At 36.5% G+C, this 27,745-nt stretch overlaps 2 protein-coding genes across 2 annotated transcripts in view; one reads left to right on the forward strand and one right to left on the reverse strand.

Moving 5' to 3' along the window:
* The window catches only part of nell2b (neural EGFL like 2b), a gene marked incomplete at its 5' end in the record, with an annotated part of 43,921 nt that extends 32,344 nt beyond the window's left edge, over positions 1-11,577 (reverse strand). The window contains 8 exons of the mRNA XM_081364511.1: positions 818-946; positions 1,876-1,958; positions 2,057-2,129; positions 2,238-2,334; positions 2,439-2,612; positions 3,442-3,592; positions 10,514-10,642; positions 11,526-11,577. Coding sequence (XP_081220637.1) covers positions 818-946; positions 1,876-1,958; positions 2,057-2,129; positions 2,238-2,334; positions 2,439-2,612; positions 3,442-3,592; positions 10,514-10,642; positions 11,526-11,577 — 888 coding nt within the window. The remainder of the gene's footprint in view (positions 1-817; positions 947-1,875; positions 1,959-2,056; positions 2,130-2,237; positions 2,335-2,438; positions 2,613-3,441; positions 3,593-10,513; positions 10,643-11,525) is intronic.
* Positions 11,578-21,741: 10,164 nt separating this feature from the next.
* On the forward strand, positions 21,742-24,866 carry prl2 (prolactin 2; the record flags this gene model as incomplete). The annotated part of the gene is made up of 6 exons (XM_081362632.1): positions 21,742-21,818; positions 22,074-22,096; positions 22,297-22,475; positions 23,194-23,301; positions 23,653-23,832; positions 24,675-24,866. 6 exons carry the CDS (start codon positions 21,742-21,744, stop codon positions 24,864-24,866), a joined length of 759 nt encoding a protein of 252 aa, XP_081218758.1.
* Between the last annotated feature and the right edge of the window lie 2,879 nt (positions 24,867-27,745).

A 27,745-nucleotide genomic window follows, 5' to 3' on the forward strand; every position in this document is an offset into this window, starting at 1 on the left:
GTGGAAGCAGGGAATCAAAAAAAGGTAATTGCGACTTTATCTCACAATTCGGAGACTTTTTTTCTCAGAATTGTGAGATATAAACTCGCTATATTGCATGTTATAAAGAAATAAAAAAGGTCAGAATTGTGAAAAATAAATTTGCAATCGTGAGAAAAAAAGTCTTAATTGTGAGAATTCTGAAAAGTCTGAATTTTGTATTTTTTTCATTTCATGGTGGATACAAACTTCCATATTACAGAGCCCCGGCTTAAAGGCTTAAATCAATGTAAAAAAAAAAATGTGAGGAAAACTCGTATATTTCAATACTTTTACGTTTTCTACAAAACTTTAGCTTTCCTCTGAGAAATGTTGTGCACTCACAAAAACTTTATGATTGAAATAAAGTAGGAAAAATTCTATTTTTTTATTTGGTTTAAAATCGTTTTGCTAAAATAAAAGCAAATGTTTCGTGAGTGAACACAAAGTTTTGGGGAGAACGTAATACTTTTGTAATATACTTCGAACATAATAAAGTTTTGTAAGAGCATTAAAAGCATTGAATTTTTTTTCCATCACCATGTCCCCTTAGGGTAGAGGAAAATAATGCTTCCCACACGTAGTAGTCACATCATAGCTTGTTTCTATAATTTGCACAGTCATTCATGTCTCAAATAGCCAACTATCAATGAAAAATAATGATTTCTAGTTGCTCTGTCGCTGAAAATCATTGCAATTGTGAAAGGCCCTTGAGTTTGTAGTTTGGATAGACATCTCTTGTTTAAAATCCCAAACAAACAATCCTAAGTTTCCCCGTCCTGGGAATTCATGAGCTTACTGAGCATGTGCAGTTTCTGCATCCATCTATCCAAGCATCATCGTCCCTGTATATCTCTCCGTTCAGGGTACACGTCCTCTCACAGTAACATCCATCCAAGTACTTCATCTTCTCTTCGGCAAGTGCCAACTACAGCACAATAAAGACACGAGGAAGAAGAGAGGCTGTGACTGAATGATGAATCAATATAGTGGGAGGCGATACAAAAAAAGAAGAGCAAGCAAAAAATAAATGTTAGAAGGAGAGGGGAATAAGAGTTTTATGATGAAGGCAGCGTTTGTGTTCACTATTAAGGACATTAAACAGACCATAGCAAATAAAAACTAGTGACATTTAAAAAAAAAATAGATTGATTGAAGGAAAAATTATAAGTCAATGCTTTTGTATTCCCACAATAAACTTTACGTCGGCTCACAAAATGTTTGCGTTCTCCAGAGAAACTTTGTATTTACTTGCAAAGAACTCTTGCGAGCAAACACAAAGTTTTCTCAGGAGAAAGCAAGCATTTTTCGAGGGAAAGCAAAAGCATTAAAATATGTTTTTTCCTCCCATCTCATATTTTTTTCCATCACCATGTCCCTCTTGGGGCTCCGTACAAACCTCGTGTAGTGGAAAGAAATTAAACAAGTCCCAATAAAATCAAACACATCTCTAACTCAATACCTTTCTAAACTACTAACAATAGCAACATTAGCATCCTAAAGTACCGTTTTTTCCACTCTTCACCATATAAGTAACCCCCAAAATATAACAAAAATTAATTTAAAGCCCAAGTTAACCCTAACAGACCAAACCACCTAAAATGCTTAGTTTCAACATTTCTCATCTAGTTCTGTGCAGAGCATGCTGGGAAATAGAAAATTCCCTTCTCAAATGAATGATTTAGTCCCAATTAGATTGAATAAACTTGTAAATTACAAATTTAAATTCATTGCACAGAATGACATTTTTTTTTCAACAATTATTTTGCATTAGCTCAGTATAATTAAATAAATCGAGCAAGCAGAAAAATCTGTTTTTGAAGTCAGGCTACCCCAATGCTAAATATTTTAACTTGCCTTGTTTGATGTTTTAGCTAAAATATCTTGAAGTTCCATGATCTTCTGAACCAGCCCATGGAAATCATTACAAGTGGGACAAGCTGCAAAAGTGGTGAACGTGCATTAATGGCATTTCCAGACCAGTGAGTAAACAAAGTGCATTTTTTTTCTGTGCCGTCTACAGAGAGCATGCACTTACTACGATTGAGATCTGGGCACTGTACGATGTATCCATGGGGTACGACTACCAATTGAACATCTTGCATCACTCCCTGACAGAAAGATATTGCAGAAAGCAAGTCAGAAAGATGTAGACAGGACTAATGTACAACTTTTACATATTTTATGGTCAATTTTCAATGTGCAAGGCTATGTTGTACCCTGAAGAATCCATGTGCGTCATTTCTTTGACCAAGCCAGATGTTTGTTCCTCTGGGAAAGTCCATAGATGGCATCTCCATAATCCTTTCGTAAATTCTGAAAGCAAGTACAAATAAAAAGCAATGAGTGAACACTGATAAGTACGAATACAAGGCATTCAAATCCATCTCTGTTGGTCCTTTTATTTTCAAGCCATTCACCTGTTGCAGTCAATATGGAGCACCACTTGGGTGGCGCTGAATGCCAGGGAGACTTTGTGCCAGTGTCCATCTGCCAGACTATAGGGGAAGACCTCTTTCTGCTGCCGCTGGTCTGAGGTTTGGAAGAAGAGACGGATCTCATTACGCAGACCGCTGCTCTCTACCTCCAGAAACCTAAGGAGGAAGCCAAGGAAACAGATTTACTTCGTGAAAAGTCATAATCATGAATCAGTTGCTTAAAATCTTATAAGAACTCTGGGAAATAACTGCTGCCATAGCTCTTATGTTCCCATGCACAATACTTCAGCAGGTTAAGCTGCCAATTGGTTGTTATTAAATTCTGGAATGTGGAAAAACAGCAGGGAAAAAAATGCGGGGCTATGGGGAATGTGTGAGTTCTGAATGAATGTGAAGACGAGCAGTGATCCATGAATTTCTTGGCCAGTACTCCGAGTGCTGACCTTAAAGATGTGGTAGAATCAATACTGTGAGTGTTTAAGAAATGTCAGTGGACACTCTAATCAGAAATGTTTCAGACATTCCATCGGGAGAAGAGATTATGTGTTCCTCTGAGAAACAGTCAATTAAAATAGAAAAAAAATAGAAAGAAGGTTTTACTGGAGCAAAAGCCTACCTCTGGATGCACAGATAGGTGAATGAGAGAGAGAGAGAGAGAGAGAGAGAGAGAGAGAGAGAGAGAGAGAGAGAGAGAGAGAGAGAGAGAGAGAGAGAGAGAGAGAGAGAGAGAGAGAGAGAGAGAGAGAGAGAGAGAGAGAGAGGTAGATAGATAGATAGATAGATAGATAGATAGATAGATAGATAGATAGATAGATAGATAGATAGATAGATAGATAGATAGATAGATAGATAGATAGATAGATAGACAGACAGACAGACAGACAGACAGACAGACAGACAGACAGACAGACAGACAGACAGACAGACAGACAGACAGACAGACAGACAGACAGACAGACAGATAGATAGATAGATAGATAGATACCTCTGTTCTCCATAGTGGATGGACAGCAGCACTCCTGAGCTGAACTTCTCCTGTTTGAGAGTCAGTAGAAGAGTGAACTCTGTTCTTCCTCTCAACTTCTGAAGAATTCTCTCTGCTGCCTTGAGGGAAGCTCTTGCATTCCTAGATGAGCCTGATGGAGAGAGTGACAAAAAAGACAGAAAAGGAGAGCAATAAACATATAAAATATATATAACACAGAACAGATCAGACAGATGAAAATGTTTGATCCATCCATCCTATTATGTCAAGTACTGTACACAACACAATTATCGACTTGTAATTGAGTTTGTTAATCATTTATGCTCATAACTACTGGTACCAAACAAAAGCGGCATAGAAGCAGAAAGCAAGTGACTTTAGTTTCCAGACCATGATGGAGATAACTATGGCCGTTTTGCACCAAAAGGGACCATCTGGTGAAATTTATGTTTTAAATATCCACTCTGGAGCCAGTGTGAATACTGAACTAAGCAGAATAAATGAGCGTGATAAATACCAAGGGGTCAAAGTTTTGCTGGTTAGCATGGTCGGGTTAACCCCCCGCTGAAAAGAAACCATACCATCTGCACCTAAGAAAGGATTTTTCACCATAATGTCTATTCAGTTTTTTTTATTGTGTCAAAAAACAACATAAACAGTGCATGCATTTTATTTCATTGCTGCCTTTTCACCTAACAGAGCAGGATAGCAAATTCTTGATGTGATTTTTCAGAACAATTAGTCAAATAGCATCAACAGCTCTAGGGCCTGATGTATAAACGTTGCATGTAGGCTACGCACAAAACCAGCATATGTGCATACGTAATTTTCCACGCACATATCGGGATTAATACAAAATAAACTTGTGAGCACCGTCCACACAGGCCCCCAAAACGCATAAAGTTTTCCGTTTTTAGTTGGTGTCATGTAAATGACCCCTAAGAATAAAAACAAGACTAAAAGAAAACATGATCATGACAATTATATAAGCATACAAATTAAATTTTTAAGGAAATGAGGATGGTAGACATGTGGGACACGTGGCTTGTGACACTGACGTGAGTGGCAATAGCACAAAAATAAAAAGAAAGAAACAGAAGGAAGGAGGAAACACACTGGGAGACGTGATGAGTTGGCTAAGGCGGACACAGGAAGTTGACTGTCTCCTCGGGGACGAATGTTTAAATCAGTCCTGTCAAAACATAAGAAATGTCTGGGTCTATTCCTCTCAAAAGGTGAAAAAAAAAAATGCAACACACTCACTCGCACACACATAAAGGCCAACCGGGGAACACTAATGCTCTGTAGCTATTGTCAAGTAAAGCTCAGGGGAGTTGTAAGCTGCAGCCGTGAGCCTATTGTATGGCAGGAATAAAGCAGAGTTTCGCCGCCTTCATTACTCAAATACACTGTATGACAGTGAGCTGAAGCTAACCTGGTAACCTCAACAATCCACAGAGGACACCACAGCTGATCTAATGGATTCCAGGACGGTTCCTCTGGGGTAGTGCTAGGAAAACAGGGTTTTTTCTGACACCTCTCTGATTAATTCCCATTGGATCGACACGTCATCTAGGATGTGCTATCCTTCAATCGTGATCGCCATTGGATGGCAGCATTTAAAGGTCAAAGAGAAGCAAGGAACTGCTGGCTATCTGCAAGGAAATTATGCAAATGACCAGTAATGACCCTTTAAATAAATACATGTAAAATCTATATAAAATAAATAACTGATAAAGAGCTAAATATTAAAATATAAATACATGGTTACAAATATGTACAGACAGAGTTAGCTAAATAAATAAATATATATTTTTAATATTTATATATTAGATCATTTTTAAATAAACATAAAAGCTAGTTTATTCATCTCTGACATTCAAGTTCCCAGTTTTCAGGCCATGAGGATACACTCACCTTTCAGCAAGGAAGTTTTTTTTTTTTTTTACATCATGATATAATCAATCGCTCCAAGTTATCAAACACCCCAGCCCAGCTGTGCCTCAAGAGAACCAATAACTTCAATAATGATAAACGAGAACTGTGCTCCTGGGAGCAAGATAAACACCGTGTGATGCAGATTATGTAACTCTGTCGACACTATTCTGGCAGAATTTAAATTAAAAACCTTTCAAGAAGGTTGCTGGGAAGTTTTTTTCTAGTGATGTCGAGTATCCATGCCAGCAATAATATGAGCAATTACATCTAAAAAGCACTTAAATTGATCAAAAGTCAGACTACTAATGATGCAAGCACTTAAAAGTGTGTCCTAACACCATTGTAACGAACAGTACCGTAATGATAGTTTAAAGCCAATATATTAAAAAAAACTAATTTACAACTGATGAATTATTCACAGCCTATTATAATGACAAATCGAACAAGTGTCTCTCCTCAAATTAACATTGCATTAATCAGAAGACATAGGTCCATTATTCCTTGCCTCAAAGCTGTGTGACCAAGGCTTGAAGCAATGCAGCAGAGATGAGATTATTAAATGAACAGTTAATGAATGAAAATTCTGTCATTCACTCACACTCTTATCTTTTCAGTCTGCTAAACGTCTTCTTTTGTATCCCACATAAGAAAGAAAGCCATACAGGGTGAGTAAATTACATAATTTTTGAGTGAAGTATCCCAACCTCCTGATACCCGAGAGCTTGCCTGGTGTGCATTTTATAATTGTTCTTGCTATTTGGGATAAGTTGGACCTAATAAGTATAATAACTAAAATTTGTTTTTGTACTGGAAGTAGTTTTTGCAGAAAATGATGTCCTCATGCAAGGACAGTGGGTCTATGTTTTACCATATGATGTCCTCATGCAAGGACAGTGGGTCTATAATTTACCATTTTACTAGCAATTATGTGAAGTGTCAGTACAAATGAAGTGATTAACACTTGACAAAATCTGATTTTTATAATAGTACTGGTAATGGCCAGCAGGGAGCAGTAGAAGGCCACTTATTGGCTCACTTTCATTTTGAAATTCTTGATTTTTACCAGTTTTCTGCACTAAAGCAAACCAGTTTTTCCATGTTAACTCAATAATTCATGCTTACACACACACACACACACACACACACACACACACACACACACACACACAGACAAATTTTGTTTTTTCAATGCTATTGCGATCCGTCTAAAAATTCCCAAGTTTAGCTAACCACATGGTAGAATAAATAACGTAATATAGTCCCAATGTCCTCAAACGAGTGCTTCACATTTACTGATGTCCTGGAGTGCTACTATTACTAAAATATGTCAAATTTTAATCCCCATATGATGATGGAGACAGTATTGTACATAAATACATTTGTTTCATTCATATAATTTGAATAGATTTTTTACCTGGGTCATTTTTCTTTCGGGAAGTGTTTTGCTGATATTTTGCTGATTTTCCAGCCATTTTCTTCTCACTGACATTGGTGTAATGTTGTTATATCACCACAAGATGGTGTGGGCAGTGTCCCTAAATGTGGCCAACATGTCTAAGATTTACAAATTTGACTATCATTGTGTCAAGAGGCAAAAATGTAACGTCCTCATATGAGGACGCAGGGTCTCAGGAGGTTAAGTCTCTGCAAAATATGTGATCTTACTGCAGACACAAAGTCGAGACATGGAATCTCAATTGTGGGATGCAGGTTGAGTGATACGAGTGACGTAGAGTATTCGTCTGGTCCAGGCCGCATCCTTGGGCAGGAGAAACACTTAGCTAATGTCCCTCTTGACTGCATACTCAAATAGCTGATGAATAAGCAGGAATCTGATCCTGGCACTTAAAAGACCCAGTCAGCACCAGGTCTGACGGAAGAGGTACAATTGTGCCAAACTTCTTTCTTTTATTGTTTGCTGCTGCTCTGTTCCACCCATTTACTTATTAATTAATTCAGTCAAGACAAGTTATTCAGAAAAACATTCACACTCATATTAGCACTGGGCACTGAAATGTTATACATATAAAACATTTTAAAGGCAGAGATTCAGCTATATCTTTTGGTTTGTGTCCATCAGGATGCAATTAAAAGAAATAATCAGAAAGCTTAAATAAAGTATATAAAGAGATGGTTTATACAAAACATTTCAGTTCTGCCTTTTTCCCACTCTCATGTTATTCCAAATCTTCTGTTGGAAGTGTCTTATTTAAGACATTGTTTACTGATAGTCTTCCCACCCAGTGGGCTGTGAATGATTCACTGAATCACTGAGTCAGTGAGAACCAGATCAGTCCAATTCATGAATGAATCATTGAGGTTTTGTGAACTGGATCAACAGATTCATTGAAGAGAATCGACTCGGGCCACTGGGCTATTTTTCTATCTTTGCTCTAGCTTCTACAAAAATATGCATGATGGACCACTTTTATGATACTTTTTGGTGCTTGTTTTGACATTTTGGAGCTTGACAGCCTCAGTCACTGTCATTATATTGAGAACAGTGTCCAGGATATTCAAAAATTCACCTTTTGCAGTCCACAAATATCATAGAGGTTTAGAATGATGAGTAAATAATGGCAGAATTTTCATTTCTGGATGAATTATTCACTTAAATTTCTCTTTCTATTATATAAGCAGTGGCGGAACTATAGTTTTACACATGGAGTGGCCGCCGCACATCAAAATAAATGCTGCTTTCAACAAAAGATTAAATGAAATTTCAATCCGCATCAAACTGCCAGTATAGTGAAGTAAATTTTAGTGTGGCACCCTGGAAGGCCAATCAGATGTCAGGGGTGCCCAGTGGAATCCAGGACACCCCTTTGGCTCCGCAACTGGATTCAAGATTTTGTTCATACCGCCCACCGACACTTACACAATGTCTGGCTACAGTGTCACAACAGCACGTTTAGCCTTGAATTACCTCTGATATCAACCCATCCTCCCCACTTCTCTTTTCCCCTTCTTTATAAACAGAACAGCAAGGATGTCATTGACAGACATTGATAGGTCTCTCATCTGCATTCTGCACATTTATGACCTTGTCTCGGAGCCTGTCTGTTAGATCCCAATTCCGCAATTCCCACTGGCATTTACTGGAGCGCCAATCAATACTGTGGAGGTGCCACCTGCCCAAATTAGAACAAGACTATTGCTTCCACAGATATCAAATGCCTCTGCTTATCCTAGAATACCAGAATTTATTTTTTTCGCCAAATATGTATGCATCCTAAGTCTGTCTAATGCAGTGTGTACCTTTTGTGTGTGTGTGTGTGTGTGTGTGTGTGTGTGTGTTTATGGGTGTACAGTTGCACACGTAGATTGTATCCAGTATAAATACATTCCCCAGAACTGCAGTGCGGAACAGAAGTGATGACACAGATGCTGGCTAACTGCAAACCCAGAACGTTACTGCATGCATTAAAATCTGTCATCATTATAGGTCACGGGAGTGGTGACAGCATAGAGCTTAAGTGAATAAAAGGCTGGCGGTTTTGTCCTAAGGTGCTGAAAAGTGGTTGAGCCAGAAAGCAGAGAATGACCATCACCATTGTGCCCTTGAACAAGACACTTAACCCAAACTGCTCAAAGTGGGATGTCAATCTGGATAAACAACCACCTATAAATCACCAGAGGGACACCAATGCTATAGACAGATCTGCTAAATCTGTCAGACCTGGACAGATCCCTCCAGATGAACAGAATGGAATTTGATTTAATAGAACAGAACAGACTAAATTTGAAACACTAAACAGAGTAGAACAAAGTAGAATACAGCAGAGCAGACATATAATAGAATAGAATAGAATAGAATAGAATAGAATAGAATAGAATAGAATAGAATAGAATAGAATAGAGTAAACTACACTGATAATAGAGTATAAAAAGAATTGAATACAGCAGATCAGAATTAGAATAGAATAGATGTGGAATAGTGTAGAACAGGACAGACTAAGAATAAAAAAATAGAACAGAATACAGTAGACCAGACATATGGAATGGAATAGAATCAGACACCAAAGAGCATGGAACAGAATAGACAAATACTAGAATATAGTAGATATTGAACAGCAAGGAATAGACATAGAATAGAACAGAACAAAATAGAGCACAGTTCAGTATACATATAATAAAACGGAATAGATTAAAATAAACTAGACGTACAGTATCACAGCCACACACACAAACAAACACAGCAGAATAGAATAGAATAGAATAGAATAGAATAGAATAGAATAGAATAGAATAGAATAGAATAGAATAGAATAGAATAGAATAGAATGGAGCAAATACACTTATTAGTACAGAATAGACCAATGAACAGAACAAAATAGAGTAATTGTCACGTTTGGTCTGTGTTTGAGTTGGTTTTTACTGTCTCTAGATCAGTTTCCTTTGTCTGTGTTTATTTGTCACTATGGTTTTTGATTTACCCTCATGTGTGCCACCTGTGTCTTGTTAATTATCTTGTTATCTAGTCCCAGTGAGTCCCGGTGTATATTTAGCCCTGTGTTTGGTTCAGTCTTTGTCTGATCTCATCGCTACATTGTAGTTGTTATGTTTATCGTGTTTTTTACTCCTGTTACCCTGAGATAGTGTTATTTTGAGTTTATTTAATTAAAGAGACTGCTTGCAAATAGATCCAGCAGATGCTAGAAACTGAATTCTTTAATAACTGATCCTATTTATCATACTGTAACTCTAGAGCAATACACAGCATCATCATGGCATTTAGAGTGGGCCATGGAGCCAGATGTTATTCCCTTCTCTACTCACTGTCCTCATTAACTGCATCTCCTGAATGGGATGACAATTCTTTGATGGGCAAGAACTTGCTGCTCAACACAGGAGCCTGTTTACTCCTGGGACTGATGTTTCACTGTTGGGTTGATCCATTTTTCATGAGAGATTAAGTGGGATCTGGAATTATGCCGTTTTAAACCAGCTGTCTGCCTGGCTGTTTCCTCTCACCAGATGTTCACAATGGATTCCAATTGCTCTAAATTGACAAGGCTCAGTGCGAATGCTTTTTCTGGAAAGCTGCTCAATGTCAGTTACACTGTGACGCTTCAACAAAATCAAAGACCCACATGCCAGTTCAATTGACTTGTGAAAAGCCAGTTACTCGTACCTTCAAACAGATATGCTCTGCTCTCATTGTGGAACCCCTGGACCTGGGAGACTCCAGCACTTGACCTCACAAGATCAAACTCCTGGAAAATGTCCACATGTAATGCTGGATCAACCCCGAAACCTGAAACTAAGGGAACATTAACATGAGGAATGGAATAGAAAATCACTTTCTCTGATACAAACAGAATTGAATAAAACAATTAAATATAGTGAGTCGCATTCTATATTTGTAGAAAATATAAAATAAAACGACACTTTACTTCAAAAATCTGCTTTTGTAAATTTAAATACACTGATGACCACAACGATAAATCTGGTAAAACAGAAACCCACTTAATATATTAATATATATTAAATTTAATCAACACTGGCTTTTCCATGAGCCATGAATAATTAACGTGCTCATACAAACTCCAAAACACCATCACACAAAATGAATGGTACATTAACACACTTTTTTGCATAAAACACTTTAGTGTACATAGCTTACTATTTTCCCCACAAAAAGTGATTTTTTCACTTAAAGAAAATGTATCATTTTGATATATAGTAGTAAATATTATATATTTAAATACGTAGTCATATATTCATACATATATACATGAATACATATATACATGAATATACATATATATATATATATATATATATATATATATATATATACATGAATACATATATACATGAATATAATGTACATATACATTGTATGTATATATATATATATATATATATATATATATATATATATATATATATATATATATACACACACACACACCTTTTAATAGCCTATTATATAATTATAAATTACTTCAATAAATTTAAGTTTTATAATATTTTATTATTATACTTTTTACATATTAATATAATATGTTGTATAAATAGCATAAATGTTACATGTGATCATAATCCACTGAGTAGCCAAAAATAAAACCAGTTGATACAGGTACCCAATCCCGTTGCTGAAATTCACTAGCAATAAGACATCTGACAAATACTGAGCTTACCATAGAAAAGTCCGACAGCGCAAAGCGCAAAATAAAGTTTGAATAATCCCATTGTGAAGGAGGGGAGAAAAACGCCTATTCCATCATGCTGGTGTTCTGCTGGAGGCTGATGAGATGCGCATCAGTGATACATCTCCAAAAAACGCATCCTCAAACCTTCATTACTTCGGCAAAACTTTAGCAAATAAACACGGGGATATAAAGCAAGAGTGAAAACTCCATTAGGCGAAATTTCAGCTTGTGGAGATGCAGTGTCCTCTTGTGAATGAGCGGTCAGTGGAGAGATGCAGGTGCGCCTGTCCTTCCTTCGCTTACGGCCGGAGAGAGAGGGAGAGAGAGAGAGAGAAAGAGAGTGAGAGAGAGTGAGTGAGATTGAACACACGCACCTGCATTTCATAAATCCTGCCACCTGCTGGTCATGCACATGAACATGTTAACATGACGTTCACAAAACATTTAAAGTTTGCAGATAGATTAAAATACAATATGCGCAGACAGCATCACAATAATAGCTTTTATTAAAGATGTTAACACATTATGCATTCAAATAGTTAAAAACCTGTCATTCATGAAGTTTCACACAGAGGGCTAGTTGATTTTAAAAGTCTATTTCTGTTTTATATTTTTGCTGTTTCGTGATTTTAATTTTTTTTTTTTTTTTTTTTGCATAACGGTTTCAATTTCGCTGAAAAGCCATAAAACACTAATGTTATTTTTGGTTTAATTTTAAATGAAAGTTATGAAGTTATAAAATACTGGTATTTCAAATATAATGATATATAAAATAAATCATTTTAATAATTATAAATCAATAATGAATTATTCTTGACTTGGCTTTTTTTTTTTAAATGGGCTACTTTAAAGATTTAACTATACTCCCCAATATGTTAATCAGTGGAGATTAACTGATTAAATATTCTTCCACTAAAGTCATATGGACAGGATTTTGTTGCTTGGATATTAACTAAGATATGTTGCCATGGCATCTGCAGTGCATTTGCATATGGTGAAGGGTCAAAGAAGACGGTCATGTGAGGCAGAACTGATGACTGCAGGACCAATCAAACAGGTCATGCATCCAGCAAGAATTTTACAACAGGACGTGTTAGACTTGCACCCTTGACACATGAAGCACAGCACTGTGTTAAAATGGTCTGCTTTCTGAAAATGTTATAGTCGCATCTGTTATCTTTCCATGCAAATATGGCTGCAACGCAGTTTGTGTGTGCATGTGCAGTGATAGCTCATGCATTATTTATGAATCATCTGGATGGCAAACCTATAAATCTGATTACATGATCCCTCCGTCACTTATTAATTATTAGGCCACTATAGCAATAAGCATTATATTAATGTAAGTGCATATAAACCAGAAACCAGCGGTGAAAACTGAGAGAAAGAGAGCGAGAAAATGTTGGATGTCATTGTGCGCACCTTTCAGTTTCCATAATGACAGCTCAAGGCATCACTTAGACAGAAGGCAACATAAAAAGCAATGCACAGGGAGGTAGCTGTCCTCGATATACATGACAACAAGTGTTTCAGACAACAGCCTGTCTGCATGACAGTTTTTGAGGCCTCCATAAAAGCAGCAGTTGGGGAATGTAGTATAGGCTATAAGTGCTGTGATCATTATCTTAACGATAAACAGACAGACAGACAGACAGACAGAGAGAGAGATAGATAGATACCACTAGTTTAGTTTATGATGACTGATGATAAAAATGTTTAAACCAGTGGTTCTCTGGTCTCACAACCTGGTCAAGTTGGTCTTTTGGTGGGTTTTATAGGGTTTTTGTTCACTTTTCATCTTAGTCATGCCGGAAGACCAGCTTAGGCTGGTTTAGGGGTTTTCAGCATGGTATGGGTTGGCATTTTATACAGCTATGTAAAATACACCTATGTACATCTACACCTCATCAAAATGACTAAAATGCAAAGATTCAGTATTACAGTATCTCACCGCTGTTGAGAACTTGACAGGTTTGCTGTGGCATCTGTGTTTTTAATTAATCAGCACAAAGCCATCTTAACCTAAGCCGCCACTCAGAGATGACTGCAGATCCCTTTTATCCAACATGACTACTCTTCACTCAAACAAGCACTCATTGCTGTCTCCACTTCACTAACGAATGAGCCTCTCTAAACCTGTGAGAGGCACACACACAGCTCTGCAAGTGCACCATGAAAACACTTATCCAATGTACAAGAACAATTGCGGAGGATGGAGTGTTATCCTGACATCACAGACAATGGAGTGTTTCTCATCTTCAAAAGCTTGTTCCTCAACCTGAGTCTGTGTCGCTAAGAAACAAACAAATATTGCACTGTGAATGTTAAATGATGTTATAATGCAGGTTTATTTACAGTTTTTCTCGATTGGTTTGGCTCATTTCTTGAAACCGAGATGACATTCTCAAAATAACATGGACAAATCTCCAAACCACCTTGCAATTGTTCACAACAGAATGTCATTTTTCATTGGTTTTATCAAATTGCAAATGCTTTAGTACATGTCTCAAGTGACTCTGTGCTTTTTTTCAAATGATTATGTACAAGTAGCTACAGTTAGCACAATGAGCCCACATTTAGCACATTTTCCAAATAAATAGATCTTGCTGATCTAAACTGATTAGTTGATTTTTCAGTGAAATGGTTACTCTCTCCAAAACATATCAGCATGGTTTCATTGTGTAAGTCATCATATGCACAATTGTCTGTTCAACTGTCAAAATTAGTCAAAGATATAATACCATGAAAGAATTTCTTGGAACATTTGATAAATTTATGACAGTACTTGACAATCAATCAGGTGAAATTAGAACTAACGAAGGAGCAGTTTCCCACATCTCAGATGACCAATCAAACAGTTTGTTTAGTTACCTGACAGGTGTTGTCTATGATTATGACTGCTGCCAAAAGTATATAGACAGAGCTTGGCCCGGGGCCAGTTTCATTTGCAGTGTGAACATGGAAGCACCTCGCCAAGTACAACAGCAACTTCCTGCTCGAGGAAGAGGAGGAAGAAGAAGAGGAAGAGGAGGAGTGAGAATGCGTGGAGGAATAGGGGGAAGAGGCCGAGGAGCACGGAGGCACCATGATGTCCCAGATGAAATCCGGGCCACCCTTATTGACCACGTTATAAACCATCGCCTCACAATGGCAGAGGCAGGTCGCCGAGTGCAGCCTAATGTGCCTCGGTCTACAGTCTCCTCCATCATCCAAACCTTTCGCAGGGAAAACAGGTACAGAACTATTCTATTGAACTATTCAGTGTTGGTGTGTGTGTAGGCCTAGAGTACTGTAATATCTTCATGTGATGTTATATGATACTATAAAAATGACAAAGAAAAAAAAATGGAGAAAATACTGTGAATAGTATTCCAGTCACTGTGCAGTGCATCACACTTTTAGTACCATAAAACAGCAGTACAATTACATTGGTAACTCATTTTGTAACAAATTTACAGTGTTGACCTTTGACTTGTATGTCTAGGATTGGACGACAGCCTCAAGTGGGTGGCAGAAGAAAACTTCTAAATGAACAACAAGAACGAGAAATATGCAACATGGTCATTGCAAATAATGCCATCACACTGAGACAGATTCGTAATGCAATCCTTCTAGACAATGTAATGTTCCAAAATATAAACTCTATCAGCATCTCCACAATAGACCGGGTATTGAAGAAACATCAGATGACCATGAAACAGATTTACAGGGTACCATTTGAGAGAAACTCTGACAGAGTGAAAGAGCTGCGGTACCAGTATGTGCATGTAAGTCAACTACTGGTTGTCTATCATTGTAACACTATTACAGTAAGACATGGTTACCACTTTTTTTTGTTTTGCTTTATCCTTTTTACCTTCAGAATCCAGCTTTGTGTGACTAGAGCATTTTGCCTAGAAATTGTCTTCAGTTTTTCACTCCCTCTTTTTACAGTACTTTAGATCCTCCCTGCAGTATCTGTCTCTACTTGACTGATTAGATTTATTTTTATTCTATTGTAGAGAATAATGGCATTAGAAGGCAACGAAACCTCTCACATCCTAGTGTTCGTTGATGAAGCTGGCTTCAACCTGGCCAAAGGTCGAAGGCGTGGCCGTAACATCATTGGCCACCGAGCCACTGTGGATGTCCCAGGCCAGCGAGGAGCAAATATAACAATGTGTGCCGCTATATCAGAAAGAGGTGTGGCCACACACATTCCCAGTTTAGGGCCCTACAATACACAAAAGCTCCTCAATTTTTTGGACCACCTTTATACTGATCTGATCCCGGAAAATGAGAGAGGTGAAGAAGGACCTCAGCTACCACATTATGTCATTGTGTGGGATAATGTGAACTTCCACCGTGGCCCACGCATCAGAACCTGGTTCACCACCCATCCCCGGATGCTAATGGAGTTTCTTCCACCTTACTCTCCTTTCCTAAATCCAATTGAGGAGTTTTTTTCAGCTTGGAGGTGGAGGGTGTATGAGCATCAGGCTCAAGACCAGAGGGCCCTGCTGCATGCAATGGATGCTGCATGTGAGGACATCACAGGGGATCAATGTAGGGGATGGTTGAGACATTCACGCCGTTTCTTCCCTCGCTGCATCGCAAGAGAAAATATCCGTTGCGATGTGGATGAGAATTTATGGCCTAACAGAGAGCAGCGCGTCGATGGCCAGGAGGATGAGGATGGTGGCCAGGAAAGAGAGGGTGACAATGGCGACCACTGAAAATATTACTGTACTATAGTTCTGAAACTTTATTTACAGTATGGTAGGCTAGAGTTTTTTTTGTTTTTTGTTTGTGTTTATAACTGTTCACATTTACAGAATCCTGTATATGTTTTCTTTTCACAGTATGTTCTCTAATGTTAACATTTCTTTGTACGAATAAAAATGTTTACAGTTTCCTTGAGTATGAGTGGTTTATTGGAGGCTGATTTTACTGTAAAATCTTTTAGTTTTATTCATAGTGGTATTCTGTTGCTAGACCTGTGCCTCAGTGACAAAACGTCTAAGCATTTTGACTTGCAGTGCTTAAACAATGCCAAAGGTATAATGCATTTTGGGGGCATTGACTATTTATATGAGAAGGATATTTAGTTTTGACACATGGATAAACTGTTTTGGTAGAGATATGAGCTTTTGCAGGGGATCCATGGTGTTGTGCTAAACCATCCAGGTTATTTTGACAAAAGCACTAAATGAATGCACATGTGCCAAGGCAATTGAGAAGGATCTGTGCTATTTTGACTGTACTGACCTTTTATATGGGAAAAGAATCTGCTTTGGAAGCATGGACGAAGAGTTTGGGGAAAGATATTTGATTTTGCTAGTGAGCTATAATGTTGAGCAGAACTGTAAGACTGTTTGGCCAAATGACCTTATGGTTTTGAGAATGTCATCTCGGTTTCAAGAAATGAGCCAAACCAATCGAGAAAAACTGTAAAATAATTCACAAATAGTATAGAGTATAGCATAAGGAAAACGTTAGTATTCGTTTGTATTCAATCAATACAATATTCAATACTAGTATTCGTAGTATTCAAAGTATAGTTGAACTATATACTATTTATGATTTTACATTATTATACATTGCATAATAAATAAAACATTCTGAATATAAATAAAATCCAGACAGACAGACAGACAGACAGACAGACAGACAGACAGATAGATAGATAGATAGATAGATAGATAGATAGATAGATAGATAGATAGATAGATAGATAGATAGATAGATAGATAGATAGATAGATAGATAGATAGATAGATAGATAAAGGTGAGATGGATGGATGGATGGATGGATGGATGGATGGATGGATGGATGGATGGATGGAAAAAAATATATAGAGGTACAATGCTGACATCTAGTGGAAAATCACAAATACGCATTTTCTTATATCTAAATGGAGGAATACTATTGGCTTGTATATATTTGGCTATTTAATCATCACAACATTACAATGTAAAGTATATTCATTTTGCGATTTAGCAAAAGATTACAAAGTGCATTTATCAAATACTTAGATACTACAAAATTGTATAAATGTGACCCTGGACCAAAAAACCTTTGTCTTATGGGTAATTTTTTTTAAATTTCCATTTATACAGCTGAATGCACAATCTTTCCATTGATGTATGGTTTGTTAGGATAGGACAATATTTGGACGAGATACAACTATTTGAAAATCTGGAAATCGAAAAATCTAAATATTGAGAAAATCGCCTTTAAAGTTGTCCATTTCTATTGGCGATAGTGCTGCATCCATTCACAACAATAAATGTTTTATATATTTAAGGTGGGAAATTTACTAAATATCTTCATGGAACATGATCTTAATATCCTAATGATTTTGGGCATAAAAGAAAAATCTATAATTTTGATCCAATGTTTTGTTGGCTATTGCCACAAATATACCCGTGCAAAATAAGAGTTTTGTGATCAAGGGTCACAAATATGTAATTCTTGAGGTGCACTCAGTAATCAAGGGACCAGCTGTGTTGTGCAACTGACCAAAAACAGACAAAAGCGGCAGTAGAAAGTCTAATATTTCTGGAATGAAAAATAACCTGGGAATTGACACACACATAAACACGCATAAATGGGCAGCCTAAGTTCAAAATGACTCACGTGTACACATCCTCAGCAATGACTGCTTATCTGAAAACCATCCCATAATATCATCAACTTGACTGTAATGAATACCCAACTGTTCTGATTACTCTCTTTACCCTTTCTTGTCAGTTTGTTTAGATCACTTCACTGTGTGAGTGGTCAGAGGTGAATCTTCTTGCTGCCACAACATTAGCGTGATTCAGCAGTACGCTGGTTTAAGGGCTGCACACACTACACGAACACGCAACCAAACGTGAAGACCTCTGGCAACCCGTGTCATGCCATATTAACTAACTGCATTGCCAATAAAGATACTTTTTCCAAACACTTAGGAGGCGTCCCCTGCGGGCTGGATCTACAGTACGCAAAATCAAATCTACCAGATCAGCTGTATGCATATGCAGCCTGCCATATGGAACCCATCTGAACCAATCATAAAGCTCTGAGTGCATGTGGCCCACCAGCAGTCTCATCACCTTTGACCCTCTTAAAAGGCATTGTTGCCAAATAAATCTGTACACAAAGTGTAGGCAAGAATGTTAATCTGTTAGAAATGTAAATGCAGGTGATGTCTTTAAGCACAGTCATGCAGGCTGGACATGAGCCAAAGCCTTTTCAGAGGTCAGAAAACGACATTGTGCAATTAGATGAAGATTTCTAAGAAATCTTTTTCATTTTACCAACAATTTTCTCAAAGTACATTGTATATTGCTCTCATGTTTAAAAGGACCCAAGACATCAATGCTATTTATATTTAGTGTACGGAGAGTCAGTCCTATACTTGAGAGTGCATTTGTCCATCTTTATGTGCATTTCTGAGTGGAAACGTCAATCTGGCATGTACCCACTCAATGTATGATTCATTATGTTTTTTAAAAAATAGTTTGTTCTTTCTTTGCGATTGAATTCAGGTGGACTTTTGCAGAGCATGTAAGTTTGACTTGCAACTAGACGCTTCATAAGCACTTTCATCAGGTCATTAGTGAAGCATTTATTGATGTTGACTTTGCAACTCATTTACATTCACATCACATGGACATCAAGCAATGATTCATTTTGCAATCTTGCCTTCCCCACGTTTTCACCAGAAGTCTCCACATGTCCAGCCTCAAAGAATAAAGAATAAGATTCAGCACCATGGACAGCAACTGCATGCTTTGTGCAGTTGCTGTCCATGGTGCTGAGTCATATTACCTTTTTGCTTCTTATTATTAAATAGAATGCATTAGATTACTTTATTGAAAGTCTCAAATAAAATAAAATAATGAAAAATAAAATAAAATAAAAAACATATGCTAAAATGCTTGTCTGTTTGTAAGTCAAATATTTTTCTAAATAATTCACCAAATCTTTTCAATCTTTTCTTTACCTTCTGGTTTATGTTATGGGGGGTTCTATTCATTTGTGCTCAGTAACAACTTAGTGCTTTCATTAAATCAAATGTTAAAAATAATCATACTTACAGGATGTGTAGACTTGGGAGCTGTGACTGGTGATCTCGTACCTAACTGAGGAAGAGAGTCATAGCACATCTATATGATGAAATGAGACAATAAGTTACTGAGAGAGACAGATATCAGAGCAGACAATCCAGAAAATGAACAGATAATATAAAATACGATGCCCTGCATTTAAGAATGTTGCATTGCTTGAATACACCGCATGGAGCCCCATTGTAAGTCATTCATTCTGTTAAACCTCACGTGGAGCCAAAAGACGTGATATACACTTCTTTGACATATACCATACCAAACCCGACAATTGTCAGTATAAACAAGACTGGGTCTTTTCAGGATAAAATGTAGATATTTGAGGCAAAGAACTTTGTCATCAGGTTCAATTAGAAAACTTTAACAATACATTTTTAGAATTATTATAATTATTAATGAAGATTTGACAGCATTGAAGAACACTATACCATTCAACAGTATACTATTTTTACAGAAATTCTGAGCTTTCTAAGAAAAGAATAGGTCAAAAATGACAGTAAAGACATTTATAATGTTTAAAAGATTTAGATTTATAATGTAATAAAACATTTACATTTAAAATAAATGCTGTTCTTTTGAACTTCCTATAATTTAAATAGCCTGACAGAAATATGCATCAAGGTTTTTTTTTTTATTTTAAATATAAGAACAATTGTTTTCAATATTGATAATGATAATAATAATAATAATGGTTTCTTGAGCACCAAATCAGCATATTAGAATGATTTCTGAAGGATCATGTGACATGAAGCTGAAAATTCAATTTAGCCATCGCAGGAATAAATTACATAAAAAGCCCAGTTATTTTAAGTTGTAATAACATTTCACAACATTACTATTTTTACTTTATTTTCGATCAGATAAATGCAGACTTCGTTAGCATAAGACACTTCATTCAAAAACATTTCAAAATCTTACCAACCCTAAACTTTTGAATGGTAATACTTCAGCAACAAAAGAAAACTATTTTTAGTTGTAGAGTCTTATCCAGTCACCTCATCTTTATCACTTGTCAGCTTGTTTCATTCACATCATCATATAAGATGACATTTTGTCCACAAGCTATTTTCATCCCTGAACATTTGAGAGGAACACTCACTGTTTTATGACAGTTTGTAAGATTTTGCATCTAACTATAGTCCTCCTGTCTTGTTTGACCCATTTCCAGCTGGCTAACGTCATAGTTACATTCAGTTTTACATCGACCCGTCATAGCCGCACATATCGTGCCTTGAGGGTTGGGTGGCTTATGATCGTAGTCACAGTGAACATCCAACCACATTAACACAAATGTCTGAGGTCAAGTGTCTCATACCGAGCACATGCAGCGCACAATGATAAAGGGAAAAAGCTTGATCATACTTGCCACATCAGTCACCACATTCCAAAGGTTGTTGGGTTTGGTCGGATCACTGTGTTCACGCTGAGTGCATTGGGCCTTAATAAGCAGAAACAGTGTGTCTGTGTTCACCTTAAGTGTTCACTCTGACTCAAAAACACACAAAGTATGTTTCCTTCCTATCAGCATACACATAGTCCATTTTACAGCAACTCAAAACACTGAAAAGACAATTAATAATAATAATAATTTGTGAATGTTGTATCCATTTTGTAGATACATTGATTTTTATTTGTATTCTCCCACATTAATTAGAATGGAATGGAATGGAACTAAAACGAATTGAATTGAACTGATAATACAATATAATGTAATGTAATGTAATATAATTTATAATGTGCATGAATATAAATTTTATATTAATTCTATTCTATTCTATTCTATTCTATTCTATTCTATTCTATTCTATTCTATTCTATTCTATCATATCATATCATATCATATTAATTTTTTTTTTTTTTTGGAACCACTTCATTTAATTGTAAAATGCAAGACATAGAACATACATTACTTATTTTTAATTCTTATATCTATTTATTGTAATCCATGACATTTTCCAGTCTTTGGAATTATTCAAATGCTTCACTGAACACTGACAAGGCTGAATTAATTAAAAACTCTAAAGTCAACTCAGTCCAGCTCTGTAAACTATTTATTCTCTACAATGACTATTTAAAGTTCACGACTCACTGGCGTTTTGGGTCATGTAGGATGTCAGAAGGCAAGAGCGCCAATCACCCAGGTTACTCTGATGGGGCAGATGACAGGAAACAGAGAGGGTTAAAGAGGTAAGAACGCAAAATCGAAGCGGGCAGCCTGCAGGGACTGGGGGGGAAGAGGTATTAGTCACCATCTGATTGAAGGAACGGACACAATGGACTATGACAATCATGCCATCATCACGCACGCATACTTTTCATGCCCGCCCCCTTCGTTCCTTCCTTCTCTTTAATGGGCAGATTCGTCCCTCAGCACCTAAACTCTGGACACTTTAAATAGCAGCCCGACCCCTTGCTGTTCCACAACCTCTCCTCTCCTCTCAGAATGTCTAGGAGCCTGAAGCAAGGTATTTCCATGAAGTGACAGAGACTCTGATTCAAGGAGACTGGCTAGCTTTTGAAACCCACAGTTAGAAATCAAATATTTTTCATCTGTGAAATATTGTGGATGCATTTCTCGGTGGAACTTATATTTTGTCTAACCCTCTGCTTCTCTGCTCTCTGTCTCTATTTCTCTTTCTCCCTGTGGGTTTGTCTCTGCCGGCAGTGGCTGTGCTACTTGTGGCACTTCTGTGCCTGGATCCTCATGGTCGTGTCGGCTCTACACCCATCTGCGCACATGGGCCATCAGGATGCCACGTCCCGTCCCTGGCAGATCTCTTCGACAGGGTCATTCAGCACTCTGCCAGAATGCACAGCCTCTCCAACGATCTGCACTCAGAGTTTGTGAGTCGCATCTGTCTTTTCTTCTACTTCTAATTGTTCTAATGCAACTGTCATTGTAACAAAGAGGTTGTAAAATGTTTTGCAGATGCTAAAGTAAAGTTTTATTTCGACATTTTGTAATGCAAGTGCATTAGCTTAATGAACATTTCTGATCAAATGTATCAAATAAACATGATCATATTTTAAAATCTATGGTAATATGGTAATTTGCAAATATGGATGATTATTACCAGAAACTAATGTTATCTTAAAGCGGGAAAAATGTCAAATGTTGTTTAAAGTCAAATCATGACACAAGCACACACAAAAAATCCAAATTACAATCTGACTGAAATATTTGTTGTTATTAATAGAGATAAAACTGTCTTTTTTTGCTAAAATCAAGTATGAATTCAAATAAAAACAGACTTTTTAAAATATTTAAAAGTGAATGATAATATGTATTAACAGCTTAACAGCAAAATGAAGTATTAATTTAAATAATAATAGACATTTTAAGATTTAAAAAGTGCATAAGATATTTAGATCTCAGAAATTTTATTGTATATAATAAGAAAATGCATAATAGCTTTTAAATGAAATGTAAATTATCTAAATATAAAAGCTATATTATTTATATATGCAATTTAAAAGTTGTCTAATATGAATAAAGTTATTCTAATGTTTAATCTCTAATCTAATCTATGGCCATTTTTTTTGTTTTGTTTTTTGTTTAAAGGAACAGTATTTCCTGCCCAGCAAAAATCATATCGGAAAGATATATCGCAAATGTCACACCTCCAACATACTGACTCCTAATGGCAAAGAAAATGCACAGAAACTAGCTGTGAGTATAACATCCTGACAAGCCCTTCCTAAAAAAAAACATTCAGATTGCAAGTTCAGCTCTTATCACATCGAGCATCTGTGATTCTGCTGCCATTGAGTTCTCTGATCCCACTGCTGTCTTATCACCTCTGTGCCCTTGAGCAAAGCACTTAACCGCAGCCCGTCCCAAGAGGACTGTCCCATCAATTAATGTACTTAAAGCCACATCTGCTAAATTAAGTAACCCAGCAACCATCTCCTCAAACTCTTAAGCCTCATTAGCTGATTGTATGCAGTTTCAGCTGTAGAAATGAGAAATAAGTTAATGCATACCTGTAAATCTTTAAACGGTTTACATTTTGTGCCTCAGCGTGAAGAGTTAACCGAGGTGATTCTTAAATTGCTGTTGGCCTGGAGGGACCCCCTGTTCCAGCTGCACCAGAGCATGGCTCACCAGCAGGACTTCAACAGCTTCAGCAGTAACAAAGCCCTGGAGATGGGTGACATGGCCCACGAGCTAAGGAAAGGGGTGGAGAAAGTCACCGAAAAGGTAAGTCACATAGGAAATAAGAAACGGAAGTGCATGGTTAAGAAGGTTCAGGAGAGGAGTATATGACAAAGGCCAGAGTGTGTCTGAGTCATTTATTAGAAATAAACAGAAAAGATAGGTGTGTGACATCTGTGTGATTGTGAGTGTGTTTTGCACTTTGATTGCCTACTATATGCATTAGAGATGATTTCTGATGTGAAAACTTGTGAAAAGAAAAATAATAATAATAATTATATATATATATATATATATATATATGCACACTTAAAAATTTCATTTAGGCTTGTCACACCTGAGATGTATTTGTTAAAATGTAACTATCTATGGAGAATTTGGAATAATTAAATTTTCTTCATTTTAACAAAGTATTTACTATATTTGACAAGCCATTTAACCTTATTCAAGTTATTGCAAGAAAAAATAATAACATATACATTTAAACATTTTCTTTATTTCATGGGAAATGCACAGTTTAATCAATAACTAAACCAACATTTGGCCTATATATATACTATTAAATGTTTTTATATTTACGTAAAAAGACACACTAAATCAAACATCCCTCAAAATTTGGAAAAGGGTTGCAAAAATGTAAAATAATAATAATAATTAAATATATATATATATATATATATATATATATATATATATATATATATATATATATATATATATATATATATATATATCATATCCTAAAATAAATAAAATATTAAATAAATAAATAAATAAAAATTCAGTTTGATCTCCTGTGGTTGACAGAGTTTATGAACTTTTCTGATTTGTGGAAAATGCCTGCAGCACTGTGATTCATTCATTGTTTCTCTCTCCTCCTCTGTCAGATGAGGGTACTGGGAATGCTTGGAAACTCTGTGACAGGTCTGTCGGCACCAGAAGCCATGCTTCCTATATCTGACAGCGGAGAGGTCATGAGTGACTACGAGCTCCTGTACTGCTTTCGTCGCGATTCAAACAAAATCCAGAACTATCTAAAGATCCTTAAGTGCAGAATCGTACCTGAGCATGACTGTTAGGGAAAAAAACATGGGCCTTTTACCTGCACTAATGGACTACACATGCTGGTCCCCACTTATCAAGCATGTTTGACTCTGTACCATCAATTAAGAGTTTATTTGATCCTAATTGCTTTGCTAGTACTCCAAACCAGTTCACTGCTATAATTATCAAAACATAAATAGTATGCAGCAAGAGAGGGGGAAATTCAGTTTCGCCTCTAACTGGAAATGATCATTCTTTCAAATATTTTTCTATGCTTTCTATTTATATTTCAAAATCAGTTACACTCATTTCTTTTTTGCTTTCAAAATTTATCAATCAATTTTCGCTGAATGAACTGACAACACAAAATTAAAATAAAACTAGATTCTTCAGCAGAGACGCAATGTTTACTGTATTTATTAAAGAATATGAATTAATCTTTAAATGGTGTTCCAAGCACATGTCCTACAATACAACACTGAACACACACACACACACACACGCACGCACAAATGCGTGACAATGGAGAGTGTGCTGAGCAAACATTTCACTCATGACTCATTAGGGTAGGACAAAACTACACGTGCTTTGGGGTGAATACATATTTAATTAAATTAAATCTGGCCTCGACTAATCTGGATGGAAGTTGTGTGTGTCTCTAGCTTGCTCTCTGCATATAATGACAAGTTACTCTTCATACAGTAGGACAGAAAGACCTCCAATTAGAAAGAGTTCAGTCTCAGCCTGGGGCCAGTGCTTCCGCCTGAACTTTACCATTTTACCAGAACATGTCTCAGAATCAGGTGCGCTGTCATGTTCAAGGAGGAACAAGCTTTGAAACAGCACAACAGTTTCATCGAGGAAAACTGCATTATTTGTAAAAACACATAACAGTTTTTTACAATCACTTTGTTACTATTTTCAGAACCTTGATGTCATTTTTCACAACTCACAACCAATGATCAAAATGCACATTTTCCAAAATTGCTTGGATACAATACACATAAAACTTAGATCATTTGTTCATTCAACAAAAATCACCTGTTCAATATGACACAACTTAACATCAAAGAACTCCTATTTCAAAAGGCAATTCACACATTACATTTCAAATGAGTGTCTATTCATTTCCTTATAATTATTTAACTATCAATTGATACAACTGCTCAAAATGATAAGTAACTGTTGCATTACTCTTAATGCATAGTTGTATGGAAACATACAAACAATCTTTCATGTTTACAGTAAATCATGAAAGTTTCAAGATAATGAGATTCATTGTCACCAATTAGCATGAACCAATTAGACTACAATATCCATGGATGTAGCCTAATATTTGATCATAATGCTTCATCAGACACTGTGTCTATGGTCACAAATACTGTACCACCTTTTCAGACATTTTACGGTATCGATAGTACAGATAATCACTCCTGTTTTGTTTCTTACATCAAGCAAGCAAGTTGAGGAACACTGCATTTGATGTTTTACAGTACTGTCTTTTCTTTTCTATTTCATAGCTAATTATTTTTGCTTTGATTCAATGTACTGTAGTGTTTTGCATCAATATATTTCAAACTTTGTTCAATGATTCCACTGTGTCTGTAGTATTCTCTCTACTACTGCAGTACTTTTACAGAGATGTACTTACTGTACATGTAGTACAATAATGAAACCTGTATCATATTTTGCTCTACAATATTTAATGATTGTACGAACAATGACACGGTGAAACTATCGGTTGCTTGTGTGTGGGTGATTTCAATAGTATTTCACGGTAAATTTGTTTTTGGAACCAATGATTGTGCAAGTGCAAGATTTCTTTAAAGATGTGAATGCACAATGCGATGTTTTGAACATTAGACAGCCTGTGTTTTGAAAGTTTTGTGTCTAGAATTTTGAAAAATGACATCAAGGTTCTGAAAATAGTAGCAAAGTGATTGTAAAAAGCTGTAAATACCGTTCTTTTAGTCCATGTTGTAAGTTTTAAGGTAGTCGATGTGCTTAGATCGATACATTATACAGATATCTTACAAATATCTGTCTTGGAAAATGATATTACGTTCTTCATTCATCATACTGTTCCACATTCTAACAAAGGTCACAAGTCATCTGGGTATTCTGTGCACACATATGCCACAGATTTTCCGAGAACTGTCAACCTTTGGTTTGTCACTATGGGGGCTGGGGTACAAAGAAGATATAAATCCACATATCAACAATTCTGCTCAGTATAATAAACAATAAGTGCATTAAAGATAAATATCAAGTCTGAAAAAGACCCTCCAGGTCTGAATTGTATATAGCCTTCTTGATAGTTTAGAGCTTTTTTTTTCTTCTTCTTGGTAGGCTAAATGCTTTACTCCGGTGGATCATTGTCCTCTGGCATTCTGGGCTATATTTTGATGGACAGCTCCTAAAATCAGGTGAGATGGCTGATGCTCATCTTATGTTACCCACCAGAATCAACCTAAGAGCTGAGCATTCTGGGACTGACAGTCAGATAGCCAACAGCAATGAGGCAAGTATGCAAGACTTGCTGTGGCGAGTATGGATAGAAGTGAAATATAGATTTAATTTATTGGGGTATGGTGCCCACATAGGGCATACAGAAAGGTCCTGATTTGATCGTTAGAAGACTTTGGGGTCATTCGCTCCTATGACATTATTCATATCTGCATTGTCAAACCTTGTGGTGTTCAGGAAACTAATAATCAATGCTGCTTAATGTACTGTGACTCTCTTGTGCCAGTGGCATGACATGTACTGTACATTACGACACTCTTGAGTCTATTTCATTTTCATCAGCCAAGATTAATGGTTTGCCTCCAGGGTTTCATCACTGTATTTTACATGATATCATTTTGTTCCCTCTTTTATTTCTATAAAGCTGAAGTCTTCAGTTGCATATTAA

This window comes from Scardinius erythrophthalmus (assembly GCF_964197995.2).
Source record: "Scardinius erythrophthalmus genome assembly, chromosome: 4".
NCBI lineage: Eukaryota > Metazoa > Chordata > Actinopteri > Cypriniformes > Leuciscidae > Scardinius > Scardinius erythrophthalmus.